This window comes from Strongylocentrotus purpuratus, unplaced genomic scaffold, assembly GCF_000002235.5.
Source record: "Strongylocentrotus purpuratus isolate Spur 01 unplaced genomic scaffold, Spur_5.0 spur5_scaffold_16, whole genome shotgun sequence".
Lineage (NCBI taxonomy): Eukaryota > Metazoa > Echinodermata > Echinoidea > Camarodonta > Strongylocentrotidae > Strongylocentrotus > Strongylocentrotus purpuratus.
In genome coordinates this window covers 14,894,139-14,914,097 of record NW_022145601.1, presented here as the reverse complement: position 1 = coordinate 14,914,097, position 19,959 = coordinate 14,894,139, and the positions used below count along the sequence as shown (strand labels likewise).

Genomic DNA, 19,959 nt, shown 5'->3' with positions numbered 1-19,959 from the left:
TTAATCAAAACAAGTTTAATACCAGAGGAAAGCTAACGATTAGTATTTTCATTAACCGCTTGCCCCAAAGTCGCTTGACCACAGTGAAACGAGTGAGAGCTTGCGAGAGCGGCCAAAGTGTGATTGAAACTCGCTATTTGCTCTTCTCCAACGCAAAAAGAGACGACATTGTGCTGGATAAATGTATTTTTTCCGACAAAAGTACACAAAATTTGCATATTGTCTTTTTATATTATACTTTATGAAATGTTACCCGAGTGACTCCCGGGCGCCCCAATGCTGGAAAGAAACGTACATTTTAGAAAACTTCACTTTTTCATGGAAAAATGCTTATTTGTTCTATGCACGCAAGTCAGATTGAGCGGATGATACAACGTTTCCATATGCCCCTCCTTTTTAAAAAAGTATGTTAAAGAGAAAAAGAAAGAAAGACGGAGTAAAAAATAAGTGACCTGCCAATGTCACAAATAAGGTATAAAAAAATGCTCATCTGACCGTAATTAAATGCTTAAAACCCCAGAGCTTACGGGGGCTCCACCCCCGGACCCCACCAAGGGACCTAAGGCGGGCCCCTGGATGCTCATCTGACCGTAATTAAATACCTAAAACCCCCGAGCTTCCAGGGGCTCTGCCCCCTGGACCCCAACAAGGGCTCTAAGGCGGGCCCCTGGATGCTCATCTGACCGTAATTAAATACCTAAAGCCCCTGAGCTTCCGGGGCCTCCGCCCCCTGGACCCCACCAAGGGCCCTAAGGCGGGCCCCTGGATGCTCATCTGACCGTTATTAAATACCTAAAACACCTGAGTTTCCGGGGGCTTTGCCCCCTGGACCCCACCAAGGGCCCTAAGGCGGGCCCCTGGATGCTCATATGACCGTTATTAAATACCTAAAACCCCTGAGCTTCCGGGGGCTCTGCCCCCTGGACCACACCAAGGGCCCTAAGACGGCCCCTGGATGCTCATCTGACCGTAGTTAAATATTAAAATCTCTGAGCTTCTGGGGCTCTCCCCCTCCCTTGATAGCCATTATAAAAAGTATTTTTTAAATGTTATCGTTTTGTACAAACTGATATTTGAGAATCAATAATGAACATTCATGTAAACTATAAAGTAAAACGTGCGAATTGTATATAGATGCTTTATAATATAATATCGATTCAACAATGATAATACATATTTAAAAAAGTACAAAATTCATATCTACATCCGAGTTGATAGCCATTATAAAAAGTATTTTTAAAATGTTAAAGTGATTATGTAAATTATGCATGAAATATCAAAACAAATTCTCTGTACGAGGAAAATAATAATAATAATAATAAATAAAGTTTGATATTGAAAAAAAACATCAAGAGGGAAAATTAAGAATACAAAAATATGTTACAATCATTACCTACACAAAATACAAATTTACTAATGGCTAGTTTTCTCCCCTAATCAAAGAGGAAAATAAGGTAAAATATAAAGAAAAGAGAAATGGGAAGGGAACTGGAAAATAAGACGATGGGATCTTTTCCACATTCTCAGATTAGTATGTCAGTGTAATGTTTACACATTTCAAAAGGAAACGGACATGGCTGTTCAAATTGCCTAGGGTTGATTTCTTGCAAGTCTTGGCGATCTCGTTTATGGTTCTAGGACACCTACCCCCTGGACATCCACCCCCGGATAACCACCCCAGTCAACTACCCCTAGGACAACTACCCCCATGGACAACCACCTCGTACGACAACTACCCCTGATGAAAATGATGATCAAATTACAATAAATTGTAATTATTGTACCGAAAAGCAATTCTTTGATATGGTCTGTGGTTCAGAGAGTAATGAACTTGCTTTAATTCACTTGAATATACGTAGTATGTGTAAGAATTTTGAAAATTTCAGTGTTTTCACCAAGCGTATATCAGGATTCACAGCAATAGGTGTTTCTGAGACCTGGTTTCCTTCTGAATTCGATACTAGCTTATATTTAATTCCTGGTTATAATTTGGTTTCTAATAATAGACGAGATAAAAGAGGTGGAGGGGTGGCTTTATACATTCCATCTGTGATGGATTACCAAATATGTCATGAGCTTACCATTATGAATGATGTGTTAGAAACTATATTTGTTGATGTTTTCATATCAGGAAAACGTAATGTTGTTTTAGGTGTCGTTTATAGGCCGCCATAAAGTAATCTAAATCTCTTTATAGATGAGGTACACAATATTCTGTCAAATCCATTACTTAATAACAAGATAATTTTTCTCATGGGTGATTATAATCTGAACCTGCTCACTTGCGATGGAAATAGCTGTATTGATGACTGTTTGAACCTGTTGGTGTCCTTTTCCTTGATGCCTTTGATCACTAAACCTACAAGAGTGTCTGAAAATTCCTCTACTCTCATTGACAATATCTTCACTAATTTGCAACCCTTTCCAGATGCTGGCATCATAATTTCTGACCTATCGGACCATTTTCCTATTTATGCCAAGATGCCATTGAGCAAACCCTCTTTCATTACTAGGCAAAATAAACATGCCCGTAGGAGCAATCCCGAAAATATTGCAAAGCTTAAGGAAGCCCTAATTGCAACTGACTGGAGTGATGTTTTACTTGATCAAAATGTTGATAGCTCTTTTGAAAACTTCTTTCGAAAATTTATACTGCTGTATGATGAGAATATACCTATATGTAAAAGAGATAGTGGAAATCACAGGAAGATCCCCCGAATGCCATGGATTACAAGATCGCTATTGAAATCGATCAATAAGAAAAATAAGCTATATTATAAATACAAGACAACTAAATCAGAACAGTCACGCTTGAATTACACCAGATATCGGAACACCTTAACTACAACATTACGTGTTTCAAAGAAAAATTACTATTCCACTCAGTTTCAGGCAACCTTGAATGATATAAAAGGAACATGGAAGGTAATCAAAAATATTTTTAAAAGCAACAGTAAAACATCCAGCATAAGATCTCTGCAAATTGATGGAGAATTAGTAGATGATACAAAATCTATTGTTGAAAAGTTCAATAATTATTTTTGTAGTATCGGTCCGAATTTGTCGGAGGGTATTCCAAATTGTGATAAATCATTCCATGACTTCTTGAAAGAACCTAACCAGCAAAGTTTGTTTTTAATGCCAACAAATGAAGTAGAAGTACTCAGTATAGTACATGTTTTGAAGATTGGAAAAAGCCCAGGCTGTGATACTATCTCCAACAGTCTAGTTAAAAACTTAGCAGTAGAAATCGTACAGCCATTAGTGCATATATTTAATCTGTCACTGACAAATGGCATTGTACCCAGGGAGATGAAAGTGGCAAAGGTTGTCCCAATTTTTAAGAAGGGTGACCCAAAACTATTGACGAACTACCGACCCATTTCCCTATTAACATCTTTCTCTAAAATTCTTGAAAAACTTATCTATGTGAGAACTGTAAAGTTTCTCAATTCAAGTAAAATGTTTTCCAACTTTCAATTTGGCTTCCGTGAGAAACATACTACCACCCATGCTATACTGCACTTTATCAATAAAGTTTCTTATGCTATGGACAACCACATGCACACACTTGGAATATTCTTGGATTACTCTAAGGCATTTGATACAGTAGATCACAAAATATTGTTATGTAAATTATCCCATTACGGGGTCAGGGGTGCTGCCCTGGATTGGTTCAGGAGCTATTTAGCTGACAGACAGCAATTCGTATCCATAAATGGTTTTGATTCAGAGTTACAAAATGTCAGCTGTGGAGTCCCACAGGGATCACTTCTTGGTCCTCTTTTATTTATTCTTTATATAAATGATTTTCAATATTCTTCTGATGTATTATCCTTTATTTTGTTTGCAGATGATTCAAGCATATTTTTTTCACACAAAGATGCACAAGTTCTTGTGCAAACAGTTAACTCAGAGTTGCGCAATATTACCTCATGGATTCATGCTAATAAACTGTCTCTTAATCTTACAAAAACCAATTATATGATATATAGCAATTCGCTCAAGATGTTGCCTGGCGACATTATGTTCAACGGTGTTCTGATAGACAGGGTAACATCAACTAAATTTTTAGGTCTTTATATCGACGAACAATTGAAGTGGAAAACTCATGTAAATAATCTATGCAAAATATTATCAAGGAATACTGGTGTAATTCGTAGGTTGAAGTCTACTCTTCCTAAAAGCATATTACTTATCTTGTATTCAACTTTAATTCTACCTTATATTAATTATGGTGTGCTTGCTTGGGGCAAATCTCTAATAACACAATTAGATAAAATATTCTTGGCTCAAAAGAGGGTAATAAGAACAATCTGTAATGCTGACTTTCTTGCTCATACAAATCCTCTTTTTTATCATCATAGGATTTTAAAGGTAGAAGATATTTATTATATGCAATTGGGTTCCTTAATGTATGATCTCAACTCAGGTGTACTGCCACTGGCATTAGCCAAGATTTTCAAGAGAAACAATCAAATTCACAATTATGCCACAAGAGGTGCTTCTGCATTCCACTTACCCCATGCAAGGACAAAGTTTACTCTCAACACTTTAGTTTGCACTGGACCAAGGTTTTGGAACACTCTTGACTCAAGCATTAGCCATTCTGTCAGTATATCTGTCTTCAAACGTAAACTGAAATTGTACTTATTGAATAATTACTTAGTTGTTTCTTAATCTGTAGTGTCGTGATTTATATTTGAACTTAATCCATTCCCCAATTTACTACTGTATAGCAACTGCCGACTTACTTTTCCTTTTTCTTTCCTTTCTCGCCTGTAGCTAGCTTTCAGTTTACAGTGAAAGTATTTTTTTTTTCTTTCTCCCCAACTCGAGCTCTCCCTCTCTTTCCCACTCCCGCCCCTCTCTTCTTTTTTATATCCCACATCATGATCGCTCTTATCTCCCCCTTTTGTACATAGTCTCTTCTCCCCACCCTTTTTTATTACTCAGTTAAACCATGTGTATAATCATATGGTTATTGTTTATAGTTATTTGTTTTAGTACTTTAGCGCCTTTGACGAACATTTCTTTTATTAATCTATTATATAACCAGGCTGTTCTTGTTGTTTATGTTATTGTTTTTGAGGGACCTGACCTCTACAAGCTAAGCTTTAATTAGGTCTCCTCGTCTTTTCTTCTTTTGTTTTCTCATGTAAATGCATTGTGTGAACTTTATTCTTATAAGTGTTTCCTCTTATATACTTTGCATGTTATACATTTGTTAAATTGTATTACATTTATGTTGGAAGAAAGACAAATAAACTTGAACTTGAACTTGAACAAATACCCCATAGGACAACTACCACCGGACAACTATCTTAGGGGGTAGTTGTCTGGGGGGAAGCTGACTGGGTGTGGTTTTCCGGGGATGGATGTCCAGGCGGTAGGTGTCCGGATACGCTCGTTTATAGAGTAACTTCCTTTTTGAGATCGCCTTTCGTGTCTTCGTCCTTGTCTGCGGTCTTGTACAACGCCAGGGCAAGAACATAGAAGAGGACGCCCACGAGCTTGAGGACGACGGCAATGACGGTGATTCTCCATGCCAGACCCTGATTGTCGTAGACCCAGCATGAGCCTCGAGTCCCACAGGTTTCCTGCCATAGCAGACACGCGCCGTCGATGACCGCTCCGAACAGAATGGGGCCGGGGAAGGCGCCTACAGTTCAAAGACAAAGTTATGGAATCGTTAAGTCTCGCAATTGTTAAAGTAGAAAATACATTTACAAGCTTTCAGGTCATTGTTACGAGAGGCCGAATAGAGTTGAAAATATCATAATATTACCATAAAGATAAGTATAGTCTAGATAGGAGAGAGGAAGAAAGATGAATAAAAATAGATATATACCCAAGAGTCTTAAGAGCAGGGAGTTCAGTCCAAGGGCCATAGATCGCTGGGTATCGGGAACGCTTCTGCAAAACAGATGGAACAAATGTTATTTGGTATTGTAAGTTTTACAGGAAGGCTTCCAAATTAAAGCTGTATGCTAATGTCTAGGTCAAATTTTCTCTACGGCTAGGATACGGCGGCCGTACGCCCCCGAATTCGAGAGATAATTGCGGCGACCGCAAGGAATCTGCGGTGGCCTCAGGGTCACCCTAGGGCGTATCCCTATCTTTACAGGCCGTACGGGTCGCCGTGGGATTATGACGCGGAGTTATAACTATTTTCATTTCTTGGTTCGCCGTAGCGATTTGACATGCCGTAGCCATGGCAGTCGCAGTCGCAGATTTTCTGTCTCCACAAATTCAAATACGCCGTGCGGCTACCCTATGTGACCGCTACCGTATGTAACCGCTACCGTATGTAACCGCACGGCCGCCGCGGCAAATATGACCTAGTACTTTTGAAATAAAGAAAATCCTTTTTGTTTGGTTTCCCAGACGGTACGCAATCTATCTTTGATTTTGTCATTTTATATGCAAAACACTATACTCTGCGAAATATAAAGGGAACGGCTATCTTTGAATTCTTTTAAGAAGATGCTCAAACGTTTTTATGAAGTTGAGCGGGTTATTTCTATCAAACGCAATAAATTTGTTGTGCTACTAGATAAATGGAGACAAGTCATGTGCAACTGATGTAACAATGTTTGTTTTACCGATATGTCACAACATGTACTTTATTCAAATCTATTGTTTTGTCCTTGCTCAACAATGATTAAATACAAAATTTCTTTGGGGAAAAAAAAGAAGAAAGTTTTACAGTATATCATTATTGGAAAGGAAGATTCTATGGGTGAAAGTGAATCGTTTATCAAAGTCCTATGTATTGAAATGCCAAAGACGTAAAGAGCTTTTCGCAGCTATCATAAATAGTGGGACGAAAACAGAAAAGGATTAAGATTGAGAATAAGATTGTTTCGTAACGGATTTTACAACACGATCAGTTAGGTCAATGTTCAAAGATTAAAACACCCGTGATATTGTGTACACCATGAAATAAGTATGTCTCATGGTCGGTGGATCTCAACGGTCGTCGGTCCCATGCACCCTCAAATTGGCGAGTTTTCGCAACCGGCGACGCGTCCTTCTACAACGCTAATCTTCGCAGGGGGGAGGGGGGGGGGGGGTTCGAACTCAGAGCGAAAATTTCCGCGTAGCACCCAAACCTACGACGGTATTCAGCTGTATTACTAGGGACTTTTAGATTTGCACGTCGACAGCTTTGACTGCAACGTGTGACGTCATTTAAAGGCACTGCGCATACGTCATGTCGTCTCAGTCGGCGATCGAGAATGCGTCAACCTTGATTTTCCTAAATCTAGTACGGTACTACTACAAGTATATGCCGCGTGCGCATAAAATATACAGTTCCTCAGGTAGACAAAGGAACATCCCTTCCCTGCTATTATGTAAAAATGTGAAGAACAGGTGTCACATACATATTCACCTGTTCTTCACATTTTTACATAATAGCAGTGAAGGGATGTTCTACCACAGCAATAGGCCGTTTTCGTAATGTAACCAAACTTAATGCATAAGTCTTTGTGAAGTGCCTCAATAGTCAATACATATTATTTCATTCACCTGATGAGAATAATAGTATTTCGATAGACAGAATTCGAACTGCATACATTAGTTGTTGCCAGGTAGGACAAACATTATGGCTTGACCTACCTAGCAACACTCAATATATGCAGTTTGCATTCTGACTATTGAAATTCTATTATTCTTATCAGGTGAATGAAATAATGTGTATTGAGCCCCCCCCCCCCCCCCCCCCCACTCCGAGAACGGACGGGACCCCATGCGTGTTACCAAAATGTCCGGTAAAGGGTACTTTTCGTGCGACAAAGTCCGGCCCGAGAATTGTAAAAAAAAAGGGGTGTATTAACTTTTCACCCGGAGATTTCTTTAAAAAGGGGGTGTGTTTTTTTTCTCTCATCTCTTTGGACTCCTGAGAAATTCTTCCGAATTTAAGGGGGTACATTGATAATTTTTCATGATTTAGGGGGGTCTCTAAGGCAGGAAAAGCCCGCGAAAGGGGAGTTCGGAAATGTTGGCAGTCCTCAGATAGGGTGTGCTTTCAAAAAGAGGGAACAAGCATATGCGTACCCTAAATAACACTGAGTGGGGGGGGGGGGGGCGGGATTGAGGCAATTCACAAAGGCTTATGCATTACATTTGGTTACATTACGAAAATGGCCTATTGTTGAGGGTAGAATGAGGAACTGTATATTTTGTCCTCTTTCTTTGTCCGTCATGTTCATTTAGTGTTACTTCCTGCATGCATGTATATCTTCGAGTGCAATCTAAAAGATTTCTAATTGTAGTCAACATGGGCAGTTGAGTACGTTGACACGCATGATCAGCCGGTGTTCGTCGTGTTCTCGTCCACTCAATCTAAAAGTCCCTAATGTCGGGAGTCGAGCGAGTACGGAGTGGCAAGCTCATTTAAATACCCCGTAGTCAGCACTACTTTCCAGTGGGACGGCATTAACGGCATTGCTTCGGGCTGTCGTCCTAAGATTCCTCGTATAATGCTTCAGTAAAACTGCAAGATCGACATTCTTGTGAACTGTCGTTCTCGGGGGGTGTCGCCCGGCCTCCAGATAAATATCTCAGAATCTTATACCTTAAGAGGACGTTGAGCTCTGGGATGGCAGTGGTGAAGGTGATGATGATCAGGACGATAAAGACTGCGGCATACACGAATGGATAGTAATACGGGCAGGACGATGAACACGCACCAAAGGTAGCCGTTGTCGACTCCGCTAGGCCGGTCTCCGCCAAACAAGAACAGCCAATGAAAGTCTAGGGGGAAAGACAAGATAAGAGGTGACTGCCAATTATTGTTTAATTTATTTAACTTCACATCTAGCTTTCTTTTGTTCTAGTTACATAGTTTTGGAAAATGTAATCGAGAAGGTCCTTTTAAAAATCAACAACATAAGCATCGTCTCTGCGAAATTATAAGGTGATGTGATGTGACAAGACTATAATATGAAGTTTAAAGATAATTTTTTTCCTTCTAGTTTTCACCTAATGGCATCGCGATCAGGAGCGTCACTAGACCATTTAGTTGTGGGGATGTCGGACAAAATTTGCCGGATATGACTGTGACCCATGCAGGTAGGGGCGGCGATTTCTTTTCATGACCGAGGTGGACGAAACGCGATTTTTTTTGTGTGCACTTTTATAAGTCTAATCGCTGCACTCTCTCTTGGGCCCTCCAGAGCCTAAACGTGTGTTGCAGTCATTATTCAGTACTTGCTATACATTTTTTTTTTGCATTTTTCAAATTTTACCGGGGGGGGGGGGACGATCCCCCCAAACAATTTTTTTTTTTTTTTTTTTTTTTTTGGGGGGGGGGGGACGTGTCCCCCCGTCCCCCTGGATCGCCGCCCCTGGACCCATGTAAGTTTGCCGACGAAGGTTAAGAATATTTTAAACGACAAACCCCAAAGATACTCAGGGTTTTTTCATTTGCCGATGGGCTGAAATTTTCCAGCTTTCAAACTCTACTTTAATATTGCCGTCAGGAAGTAACTCCATGCTTGAATAAAATGAAGTTGCCTTCATATGTGACGATGTGATTTATACAATCAAATTTGCCGACTACAAATGAATATTATATTTCAGGTAAATAACTAGATAGGGGTGCCCCTTATAGAGATGCCACTGGTTTTTGACAAATATGTCAATGAATCCTGGAGCAAATGCAAGTCCATGTCAGCCCCTAATTGCATTCTAAATCTTGACTTACCCCATTAAAAAATCCCCATATGCATCCTGCATGGCACGGTGACAAATATTCCATGGTATCACCATCTGCGCACACCGGGATATATATGTCCTCTGCGCAGGAACATCCCGCGTTACAGGAATGAGTGACGTTGGTGGCGGTAAGCCTGGAACAAAAAGGAGGAACAAACACACATACATTTTTTTGTTTAAATATTGGAAAATCTAATGAAGGGTTTTTATACTGTCGTTTTTGTCTCCATTTGTACAAACAGCAAATCATTGTTTGGACCGTTATTTTTTTTTATGTTGATAGAACCCCTCCACCCCTAACCCAAACCAATAATAGGTTTGTTGAAGGGGCGAATACACTTGGAAACACAGGTCGCAATGCATCTTGAAACGTGTGTGTTCTCGTGCTTGCTCGTGAAGATTTTTTAATGCAAATATATTATATCACCCATATCGACAGCAGTTAGACGACAGTGAACAAGAGAAGACACTCAAGATGTACCTAAAATTAGATATATTTCTAAGTTAAAGGGAGTGTGTCGATCATGACGAGACATTAGGGACTTTTAGAATGAGTGGACGAGAACACGACGAACGCCGACTGATCATGCGTGTCAACGTACTTAACTGCCCATGTTGACTTCAATTAGAAATCCAGGAAGTAACATTATGAACATCACGGACAAAGAAAGAGGACAAAATATACAGTTCCTCATTCTACCCTCAACAAGAGAACATCCCTTCACTGCTATTATGTAAAAATGTATAGAACAGGTGAATATGCATGTGACACCTGTTCTACACATTTTTACATAATAGCAGGGAAGGGATGTTCATTTGTCTACCTGAGGAACTGTATATTTTATGCGCACGCGGCAAACTAGTACCTTGAGCATGTAAAGGCGCTATATAAATATCAATATGTATGTATGTACTAGATTTAGGAAAATCAAGGTTGACGCATTCTCGATCGCCGACTGAGACGTCGCATGCGCAGTGCCTTAAAATGACGTCACACGTTGCAGTCAGTGCAAATCTAAAAGTCCCTTATGTGTCTTTCCCTTGGCCCTATCCGGGGCGCGAACTTTTTTTCCTACGAACTTTTATACCTGGCGCATGCTCACATACGAACTGTTATACTTGACGCATGCAAAGAGGTCCCAAACAATTAGACTTTGATTATTTATTGCTTTGCCTCACTATTTATAAAGGTAAAAAAACTAAATAAACTGAGATTTGACCCTCACGGCAACTCCAAAGTTCTATTAGTAACACGCTGTCCTTACCGATTGAGCTAACGATGAGTTGATGAAAGATGGCTTTGCATAATTACTATCACCCTATTGACCGCCCTACCGGATTCCACGTGCGCATGCGCTGGTTTCCTTCGCGAGTGCGCATGCGCAGGTTCCCCTCGCGAGCTCAAGGTTCGTAGGAAAAAAAATTCGCATCCGGGGCCAGTCGGGTGTAATACGACTACGCACGACGCGACCGCAGCATTACGTGCGCGAACCCGAAGCGTGAGAAGACTTCGGTCTGTTTCGCGAACGCTAGCGCGCTGACCCAGTTAATCAAGTCCATGCGCTGACGTGCAGTTGTCCAAAAGAAGACGTAGATGGCGTTAACCAGTATTTGCCATGATACACTCCCTTTGTCTGCTCAGATGACAAATTCCCTTTTCATGCCTGTAAAAATGGTCAAATTAGTAAATGAAAGGTGGGGTGGACTTACTCCGTGTCATCATATGAAGCAGTGACTCCCGCCAGTTTTGCTCCTGGGCATTGCCAGAGGGTGACGAGGGACAGCAATACAGCCAAAATGTTGCAGACGATTATCAGCCGAAGCATACCTTTGACTTTCAGCTTTAATCTGCGCATGATCAGACCACCGTTCAGTGTTCCTAGGATACCGCCGATGACCACGATGATACCTTGATGAAATAAACACACGAAGAGGGATGAAGACGGTTTCAATATTCCAAGTAGGTTGTGCAGATCACAAATCAATGGGCCCTCAGGCCAAATATATCGTGGGGAAAAGCACTCCACATAATTATGGCAGTTCTCCGATATTCCCCCACCCCCCCCCCCCCCCGCCCTCAGTGCTCCTCTCGATGACAATGCCTACGCTTTGCCGCTGGTTCCTTACGCTCTAAAAAAAAGACTGAATGTTCACTCTATTTTCACTTTCATGGGAGTGACGTCCGTGATCACTTGTTTAGGAGTGAATATCGATTGACTTTGGAGTGCTCTCTAAGAAAAGAACAGTGAATGTTCACTCTATTTTCACTACTTTTCACTCTCCAGAGGAGTGACGTCCGTGATCACTCGATTTATTTTAGAGAGTACCTTGTATGTTACCCTAATAATAATGATAACATCAACATCAACAACAACAACAATAATAATATTTTTCATTCTACCACGGAAGCCTCATCAGCACCAGTGATGTTCATCCTGAGAGCTCTGCAATTAATATTACCCCAGGTATTCATTTACACCTGGTGGAGAGTAGCAAATAAGGATAAATAATATTTCATGCCAAAGGACAAAAGTGCCGGACTGGGAGTCGAACCCTCAATCATTGGAGTGAGAGTCAAATGAATGAACCACTACATGTCAGCCCCCCCCTCCAACTCTTGGTACCATGATATATTTTTCGAATATAATATATACTTTACCTGTCAGTATTGTAGCCAAGCTTGCAGATACACTAAACTGGTTTTCGAACAACTTCGGCAGGAACGTCCCGAAGGAGATAAAGATAAGCGTATTGGCAACGCCACCGAGACAGGTGAACATGAAGGTGGGGTTGACGAACAGGTATTTGATAGCTTTGAAGAAGTCCGTGGGTCTAGTCCCGAAACCTGCTTGACTTGTCACGTTTGACCCAGCGTTCTTGTGTGACTGGTCTTCCTTCTCAGCTCGAATCTTTGCGGTGGCTGAAGAAACAAGTTACCATGAACCCTGATAAAACATCATCAAACTAATCAAGATAACTAACAGTCTTTTTCAAGACTACCAACACTGACACACACCCTCAAGAAAGATTACCGAGAGTCCTTTTCAGGACTCCTCAATCCTCCATCTCTCTCTCACATGGTGCATCCGCAAGCCTACTGTATATCATCAAACTTGTTTTCCGTTTATAATATTTGCTGTAATATCTGCCTGTATGCTAATTAACAATTACCTATTTCTAACTAGTGACACAAGAAATAATGTGACCCTTAGTCAGAATGACAATGATAGTCACATTGTATATCGCTTAATTCTTCGTTTCTCCGCGCTTAACACCCTCGGATTCAAATGCTCTTCAAAATGTAATGCACGCTCTCCTCTTCTCTGGAGAATATTCAAATCAGGCGCCATTTTACACGCACAAAGATGCTGATCAAACCACATGAACTTTCGCATCCTATCGGGTACCATTTTAACACCTGGGTGGAGAGTGGCAAAGGGCATCGGTAAACCCTTGACCATGGCAATTTCAGACAAGTGAAAAACCTACTCGACTACAGCACTTCTACATGTGAACTTTCCTCGTTATGCCCGTTGTTCATGAGACGTTATTTCGATTTATTTGAATATTTCGATTGCAGTATTAGTATGTTTCAACTGCCCATGTTATCACTTTCTGTACTATTTCACGGGGGTCAAGCATTGCACGAGACAGTGTTGCTGACGCAGACATACGCCAGTAAATGACGGTTCTTGCACAACGTTCAGAAATATACAGAACCCTCAGTGAATATATTGGGTACGCCTGTAGAAAAAATGAATTATATGAGCTAGATCAATATACGAAATGACAATGGAGCAATGGGCTATCCACCTGACATCTATAAAGGCCTCCGCACCCCTTACGATCCGCCTGGTCAGTATTAAACTGGTCTGCTTTTCTTCTGCGACTGAGTGAGGGGAGATATGACGTCAAAACGCTTGTCAGGATGATGTGACTCGCAGAACAGTCGGATCGTAAGGTGTGCGGTGTCCTTGATGTGGCTTATAATTCATTGGAATTAAAACAAACGAATATTAATGCAACTTACTAGGCAATTCACGAGGGAAAAGACTCATAGGTACGGCGGTGATGAGGAGCATGACGAAAGATATGATGAAACCAATCCACCAAGCACCTACCCAACCAGGATCAAGGGGCGATAGATTAAGCCTGTGGCACCATAGGAAACAAATATTTTTAATTTCTGCTCCATCGCGCACGAGGCGTTATTTCGATTGCGCCATTACCTGACCTAAAACAAGCTTGTGATGTTAATGAGCAAAATCGCAAATAGTTCAACGCAATGTTTGTACTTGTATTATTCATTGTACGACTGACGCAGTTTGTGTTGCGTCAGTAAAATGAAGCTGCGTCAAAGTATATTAGATGACGTAATATACAAAATGAAAAATTGCAAAGTGACTGCCTTTAGTGTACTGCATATTGTTGATTTCAGGGTGAGGGCCACACCATACCCCATACATCTTATAAAATGAAGATTTCGAAAAATGTAGTAGATCACAATGCTCAAGTTAACAAAACACTTCTTGAAACAAGTGCATTATATTTTGGCTAATAATATTGTGTAATGTTTAGGCTAGTGCCAGATGCACACAAGGCGTCACTTCGATTGTGTTATACTACCTGCGCTAATACAACAGTGAATCAAAACATTGTGCATTTCCTTTTGTACAGTTCACTCTAACATTAGGGACTTTTAGATTTCCGTGGACTGATACGTGTGACGTCCATTCAAGGCAGTGCAGTAAAAGGACGTCGATCGTAGCAATCCACGTTGTCGTTGTGCACATCTAAAAGTCCCTATTCTGCGTCAAGATCAAGACCACTGTACGCCAGTCGGGAACGCCGTCCTGCGTCAGCAAAATAACGCCTCGTGTGCAAAGTACATAATGTTGACGTAACATGTCTTGCTGAAGATATTTTATAGGTGTCTTACCCTTCTGGTATGCGTAGCTCCGTAAAGTAAGACAGGCACACACCAGCAACCAAGAAGCCACATCCTGGACCTAAAGTTGCCACAGCGTAGAATATACCTATACATCCGTGAGAATTGTGAGTTTAGAAGATCAATTCCATAGTTAGATTTCACATCTTACAGGATCAATTACAATAAGGAAGGAATTTCAAAGATGAAACCAAATCATCTGGTTCCCTTACACGTTGGTTCTATATATTTACAAAAATATATATATATTAATAACAATTAATAATATTTATTAAAAAAAATAATTAGAAATAATTAAAAAAAGTTGTTATGCAAAATGTTCCGTTACTATGTCATGCACCTCACACTGACGCACATTATTTCATGATCCCGAGATAGGTCCAAAAAGTAGCTGACCCCGCCCCGGCTCCTGTAAAGCTCACCGCACACCGTACAATTCGACTGTATTACGATTTTATAATAAATTGCATCTACAGTAGATATGGACATTAAAATATATACAGTCAAACCTGCTTTAGTGACCAACCTGTCTACAAAGGCCACATTTGCTGTTTCCCTTGAAAAAGGTTTCTCATTGAACCATGTACTAATGGAACCTGTCTGCAAGACCATCTGTCTACAAAGGCCACTTTTTGTGTTTCCCTTGGGCCGTCGCTATAGACAGGTTTGACTGTATACTATTCTTCACTGAGTTTCTGAATAAAGATATGAATAATACAAAAATTGTCAATTTCTGAATGGTAAGACTTCAAGGCGAAATTAAGGCTAAGTCGGCTTGAAGTCGTATACAATCACACCACTGGTCTGACGTAATTAGGGTTCATATCAGAGTTGTTATGGGTTTTCTTCCTACATGGAGATTTATAATATATCGAGAAAATTCGATTTTAAGATTCACATAACAAATTCAGAACAACTTTAATTAGAAATGTTTACTTATTTGAATAATCATATCAATTGATATTGCAAATTTGTCAAAAGTCGGATCGTAATGTGTGCGGTGGGCTTTAACCTGCCAGTGAAACTACGTACCAATGTAGATGCCATTGTTGGAACTCGTAACTGACTCGTCTAGGGCTGTAAGTCCGAGTGTATACATCGGCAGGGCCCCTATAGCTCCTACTACCATGGCTGCCACGAACACGTAGTAGTAATTGAACAAATCCGAACTCGTCGTCGTGGTCGTCGATGTCGTACTCGAACATTCATCAACCGATGTGTTGCCGATAGTGCAGAAGTAACTGGGACCGGCACTGGCGTAGGAATACGTCGGCGTGGTGAAGTGTGGGAGGGCGAAGAGACAGGCGGCGATGGCGATCAGGACACACCCTACTGAGACCCATCGGAGTTTGTGACCTCGATCACCGAGGTAACAGACGAAGAGGACTAAGAAGACGCTGACGATTTCGTAGATGCTGATCAGGAGGCCGGTCTGCTGACTGGAGAAGCCGAAACGACGCTCCAGGGAAGTGATCGAGCTTGGGAGGAAACCGCTGACGAAAAAACCCTGTCAAACAAGTAATAAAATAATTAGCTTTGTTTACGTTTCCTTTCATTTTTTCCCGCTTTTTTTTTTGGGGGGGGGGGAGCATTTTGACTTGTAAACCAAGCCGTTGTAAATGTATTCCTTAATAGTAATGTGAACAAATGAATGATAATCCCAGACTAACGATAATTTGATTTATAACTGGAAGATGCCATTTTAAATCTCAAATTTATATACTCTATTCTTTTGGGAAAAGTCGAAAAGTCAATATTTTCACGGCGCAAACAAAATAAGATCTTCGAAACTATAGTTGCGGCGACAACACGGGGCGTAGGACGGATTTTGCCCAGGCATTTCTTTTTGTTCTGGTAGGGGGAGGGTTAAAGAAAAATGAAATCCGATCTGACCTGAAAAAATGTGCCAAGACACATGACGACGAGAAGCCACCTAGCGGTACACATCTTCTGAATCCACCGTGGTCGACAACCCAACCATCCACAGATCAAGTCAGCTCTTCCGACATTGTCCGGTGATCTGACGCCGCCGTTGATGTCGGTTTGGCCGTTCATCCCGTGCTTTTCGTGACTTCCAGATGCGCGGTCGTTGTCCATTTCGACATCGTGCATCTCTTGAAGGATGTCGCGGTCGTGTAGGGCTACCTGCGACAAACTCGTACCAAGTTTGTGACGAACTCCGACCTCGTCTCCCATCGTGTAGTGCGGTGATCAATGGTCTCCGTGGATTGATCGAATTACGCCTACTTGGTATAATCATAAATACATCTGACGGTTATTATCATTTAAACAGTTAAAACTGGCATCAGGCTGAAGTTTGCACATTTTATAAGTTGGAGGATGTCAAAGTAATTTGGAATCCGATTTATGATATGTATTTGAAAGAAAGGCCAATAAATTCACTCTTAGACGCTTCGCAGTTGATGGAAGGTTATTTTATTTTGAAGGCAACAAAACAGCCCCGCCCACAATATATAAAAGAGGCTTGTCTTCAACGTACGCCCTTGTACAATACAGTCTTTGTGGTCATGTAACTCAAATTGCCCACTATGCACGTGCACCACTTGTGACTTCTCTGCTGTAATGTCTTCTCAGGTCATGTGAAAGCTGTCACCTCCTGCAACCGAACTCAAGCCCAGGTCGTTGTCCAGCGTGCACTCAAGCCATTGCAAGAGAGACCTGAGTGCACACTGAACAATAGCCTGCACCAAACCCAGGTCCAGCCACAGGAGGCAACAATCTCACATTACTACATATTCAAAGTAATCTTTTTCAAATAATCTTTTTTCAAAGAGTGCTTTTGAATTTTCAATTAAATGTTCAATCTTTGTCCATTCAATGTTCCCAAATCTATTTGAGTCAATGACTTATTCAGCACGCAAAAAGACATATTAGAGGAGCACAGAAGGTATGTTTGTTTATAAAACATAAAAAGGAAAATGTCAGCACGACAGTCACATATATCCCAGGGAGCAAGCGAGCTCCTCTAGACTCTAGTATGTCTTGTTGATGAAAGGGTTTGTGATTTTTGACGACTAATTAACTGCAGCTGAAGCCAGAACTTGGTCTGCCTCTCCTACGCTTTTAATTTACAACATGATATATTCTTCACTAAATGAAGAAGTGATATTAATCCAAATAATACGTTATCATGGTATAATTTTCGCTAGGGCTCATAATATTAAACTCACCTATATTCTCAAATAAACAGCGAGCTTAATGTTCGAATTTTTCACCTGGAATGCCATGTTTATGTAATACTGCAATCATGTATTCGTTTTGTTCCGTTTCCATTGCAACAATCACTTTCAAAATGTAACTACGTTTGTAACGATGTACATTTGATAATTATTGTATTATGTATTGTTCCTGTATTATGTATATATGTACAAAGACTGTTAAACCAGTGAAAAAAGAATTTCCCGTAAGGGACAATAAATTTTCAATTCAATTCAATTCAATGCATGCAGACGGTCGACCAATGCCGAAAATTCAACATCTTCTCATAACTCGATCTAGCTCTGTCACACCGCCAGACAGACTCCAAACCAACAGAACGTTGGCCATTCGGTGTAAAGTAATATTTCGTTCTGTCTATTATCGGTTTGGTGTCGGTCACGTCGGTGTGATTGGGGCATATTAAACTCATGAAATTATTTTGAAAGTTTTACCACTTTTTTTCCCTGTTGATGTTAAAAAGACATATAAACATACATGATTCAAAGATCCAAGGACCAAAACTGATCATGTTTACAAATTATACAAAACAGTTATAAATACAGTATATATACAACAGTGAGCCAAACGAACAGATATGACAAGTACAATAATTATGGTAATAAAGATGACAAAAATGATAACTTTCCATCAATACAATACCAAAATAAACTAAGAGAAAGTAGTGGTCAAGATCGTCAAATTTCTAAACTGATATATGGTAATGGTAGCAGATAAACAGACAAAAATAATGTTGAGTAGCCAAACAATCAAAGAAAATAGGGGGAAAATATTTTGAAAATAGGCAACGATAAAAGCCTTAAAACCTGAATTATCATAATTACGTTTGAGTTGAAAGGGTTACCAATATTACAAATTGGAATCGACTTTGATGTTATGATATTTTTACCAAAAGCAATTTAGAATAAAGGTTACGTGTTACAGAAGAATGATAGTCTGCAACAGGTGACTTACCTCTGTGTAACTCTAGAAGGCTGTGGAACTGGAATCTAAAGTGTCTTCATGTATATCACTCTTTGATAACTTTTGTAAAACTACTTTCACTATTAAGCCCTCTGAAGAGATTTATCTAAATCAGCTCTTAATAATCTCCAATCGCTAGGATATGTTGCAAATCCTGTTTAGAATAAAGGTTGCATGTTAAAGAAGAATGAAAGTCTGCAACAGGCGACTTACCTCTTTGTAACTCTAGAAGGCTGTGGAACTGGAATCTAAAGTGTCTTCATGTATATCACTCTTTAATACCTTTTGTAAAACTACTTTCATTATTAAGCCCTCTGAAGAGATTTATCTAAATCGGCTCTTAATTCCTAATCGCTAGGATTTTGCAAATCCTCATTAAAATTCACTCCTTCAATGGCTCAGTACTTCTGTGCGCATTCATGACTTTAAATCGGGAGATGTCTCTAGAATTCATCTGTGGTATTTCGTCGGGGAGGTCACGGTCGAGATAGATAGGCCTTTGGTTGAATGGGGGTGGGGGGCAGGGGCGTCGCCAAAGGGAGGTATGGGGGGGGGGTACGACACCCCCACCTGTCAGGATATTGTCGGTAAACTTGCGCTGCCGTCGGGAAAAAGAGAAAAGGGGGAGGGAAAAAAGAGAGGGAAAAAAGAGAGGGAAAGGGAAAGAAAAGAAAAAAGGAAAAGAAAGAAAGGAAAAGAAAGGAAAGAAAGGAAAAGAAAGGAAAGAAAAGAGAAGAAAGAAAGAGAAAAAAGAAAAAGAGGGAGGAGAGGAGAGGAAAGAAAGGAAAAGAAAGAAAAGAAAGAAAAAAAAAGAAGAAAAAAGAGTGAAAGGGAAACAAAAGAAACGGGGGGTGAAAGAGAGAAGAGAGAGGAAAGGTAAGAGTCTGAGAGAGGAGGAGTGGGAGTAAAAGAGAGAAGGGGGTTGTTGGGTGGTGTCGTCTCGTCGAGGGAGCAAGAAAGACACGGGTAAATATGTTGCTGTGTCGGGTCAGCTGTGTCGGTATTCTTGCTCGATCCTCGTGTACTATATCAATGCAGAAGTCTGAAGTCGGTGAGATGTATATTGTCGGTCGGCCGACAAGTTTTTT

The 19,959-nt window shown here is 40.5% G+C and overlaps 1 protein-coding gene across 4 annotated transcripts; it reads right to left on the bottom strand.

Moving 5' to 3' along the window:
• Positions 1 to 1,122: 1,122 nt before the first annotated feature.
• LOC753906 (solute carrier organic anion transporter family member 4A1) lies at positions 1,123 to 19,105 on the bottom strand. Of its 4 annotated transcripts, none has more exons than XM_030986873.1 (11): positions 19,085 to 19,105; positions 16,565 to 16,914; positions 15,704 to 16,178; positions 14,663 to 14,759; positions 13,754 to 13,875; positions 12,383 to 12,643; positions 11,434 to 11,632; positions 9,713 to 9,857; positions 8,582 to 8,760; positions 5,852 to 5,916; positions 1,123 to 5,662 (listed from the first exon to the last, which is right to left on the bottom strand). In XM_030986873.1, the coding sequence occupies exons 2-11, from the start codon at positions 16,865 to 16,867 to the stop codon at positions 5,412 to 5,414; spliced, it is 2,097 nt and encodes a 698-aa protein (XP_030842733.1). In that variant the 5' UTR covers positions 16,868 to 16,914; positions 19,085 to 19,105; the 3' UTR covers positions 1,123 to 5,411. The 4 variants fall into 4 exon arrangements, with proteins under 4 accessions (XP_030842733.1, XP_030842732.1, XP_030842731.1 ...); XM_030986872.1 differs by lacking the exon at positions 19,085 to 19,105 and adding an exon at positions 18,863 to 18,981 and having other exon boundaries at positions 16,565 to 16,917; XM_030986871.1 differs by lacking the exon at positions 19,085 to 19,105 and adding an exon at positions 18,863 to 18,979.
• Between the last annotated feature and the right edge of the window lie 854 nt (positions 19,106 to 19,959).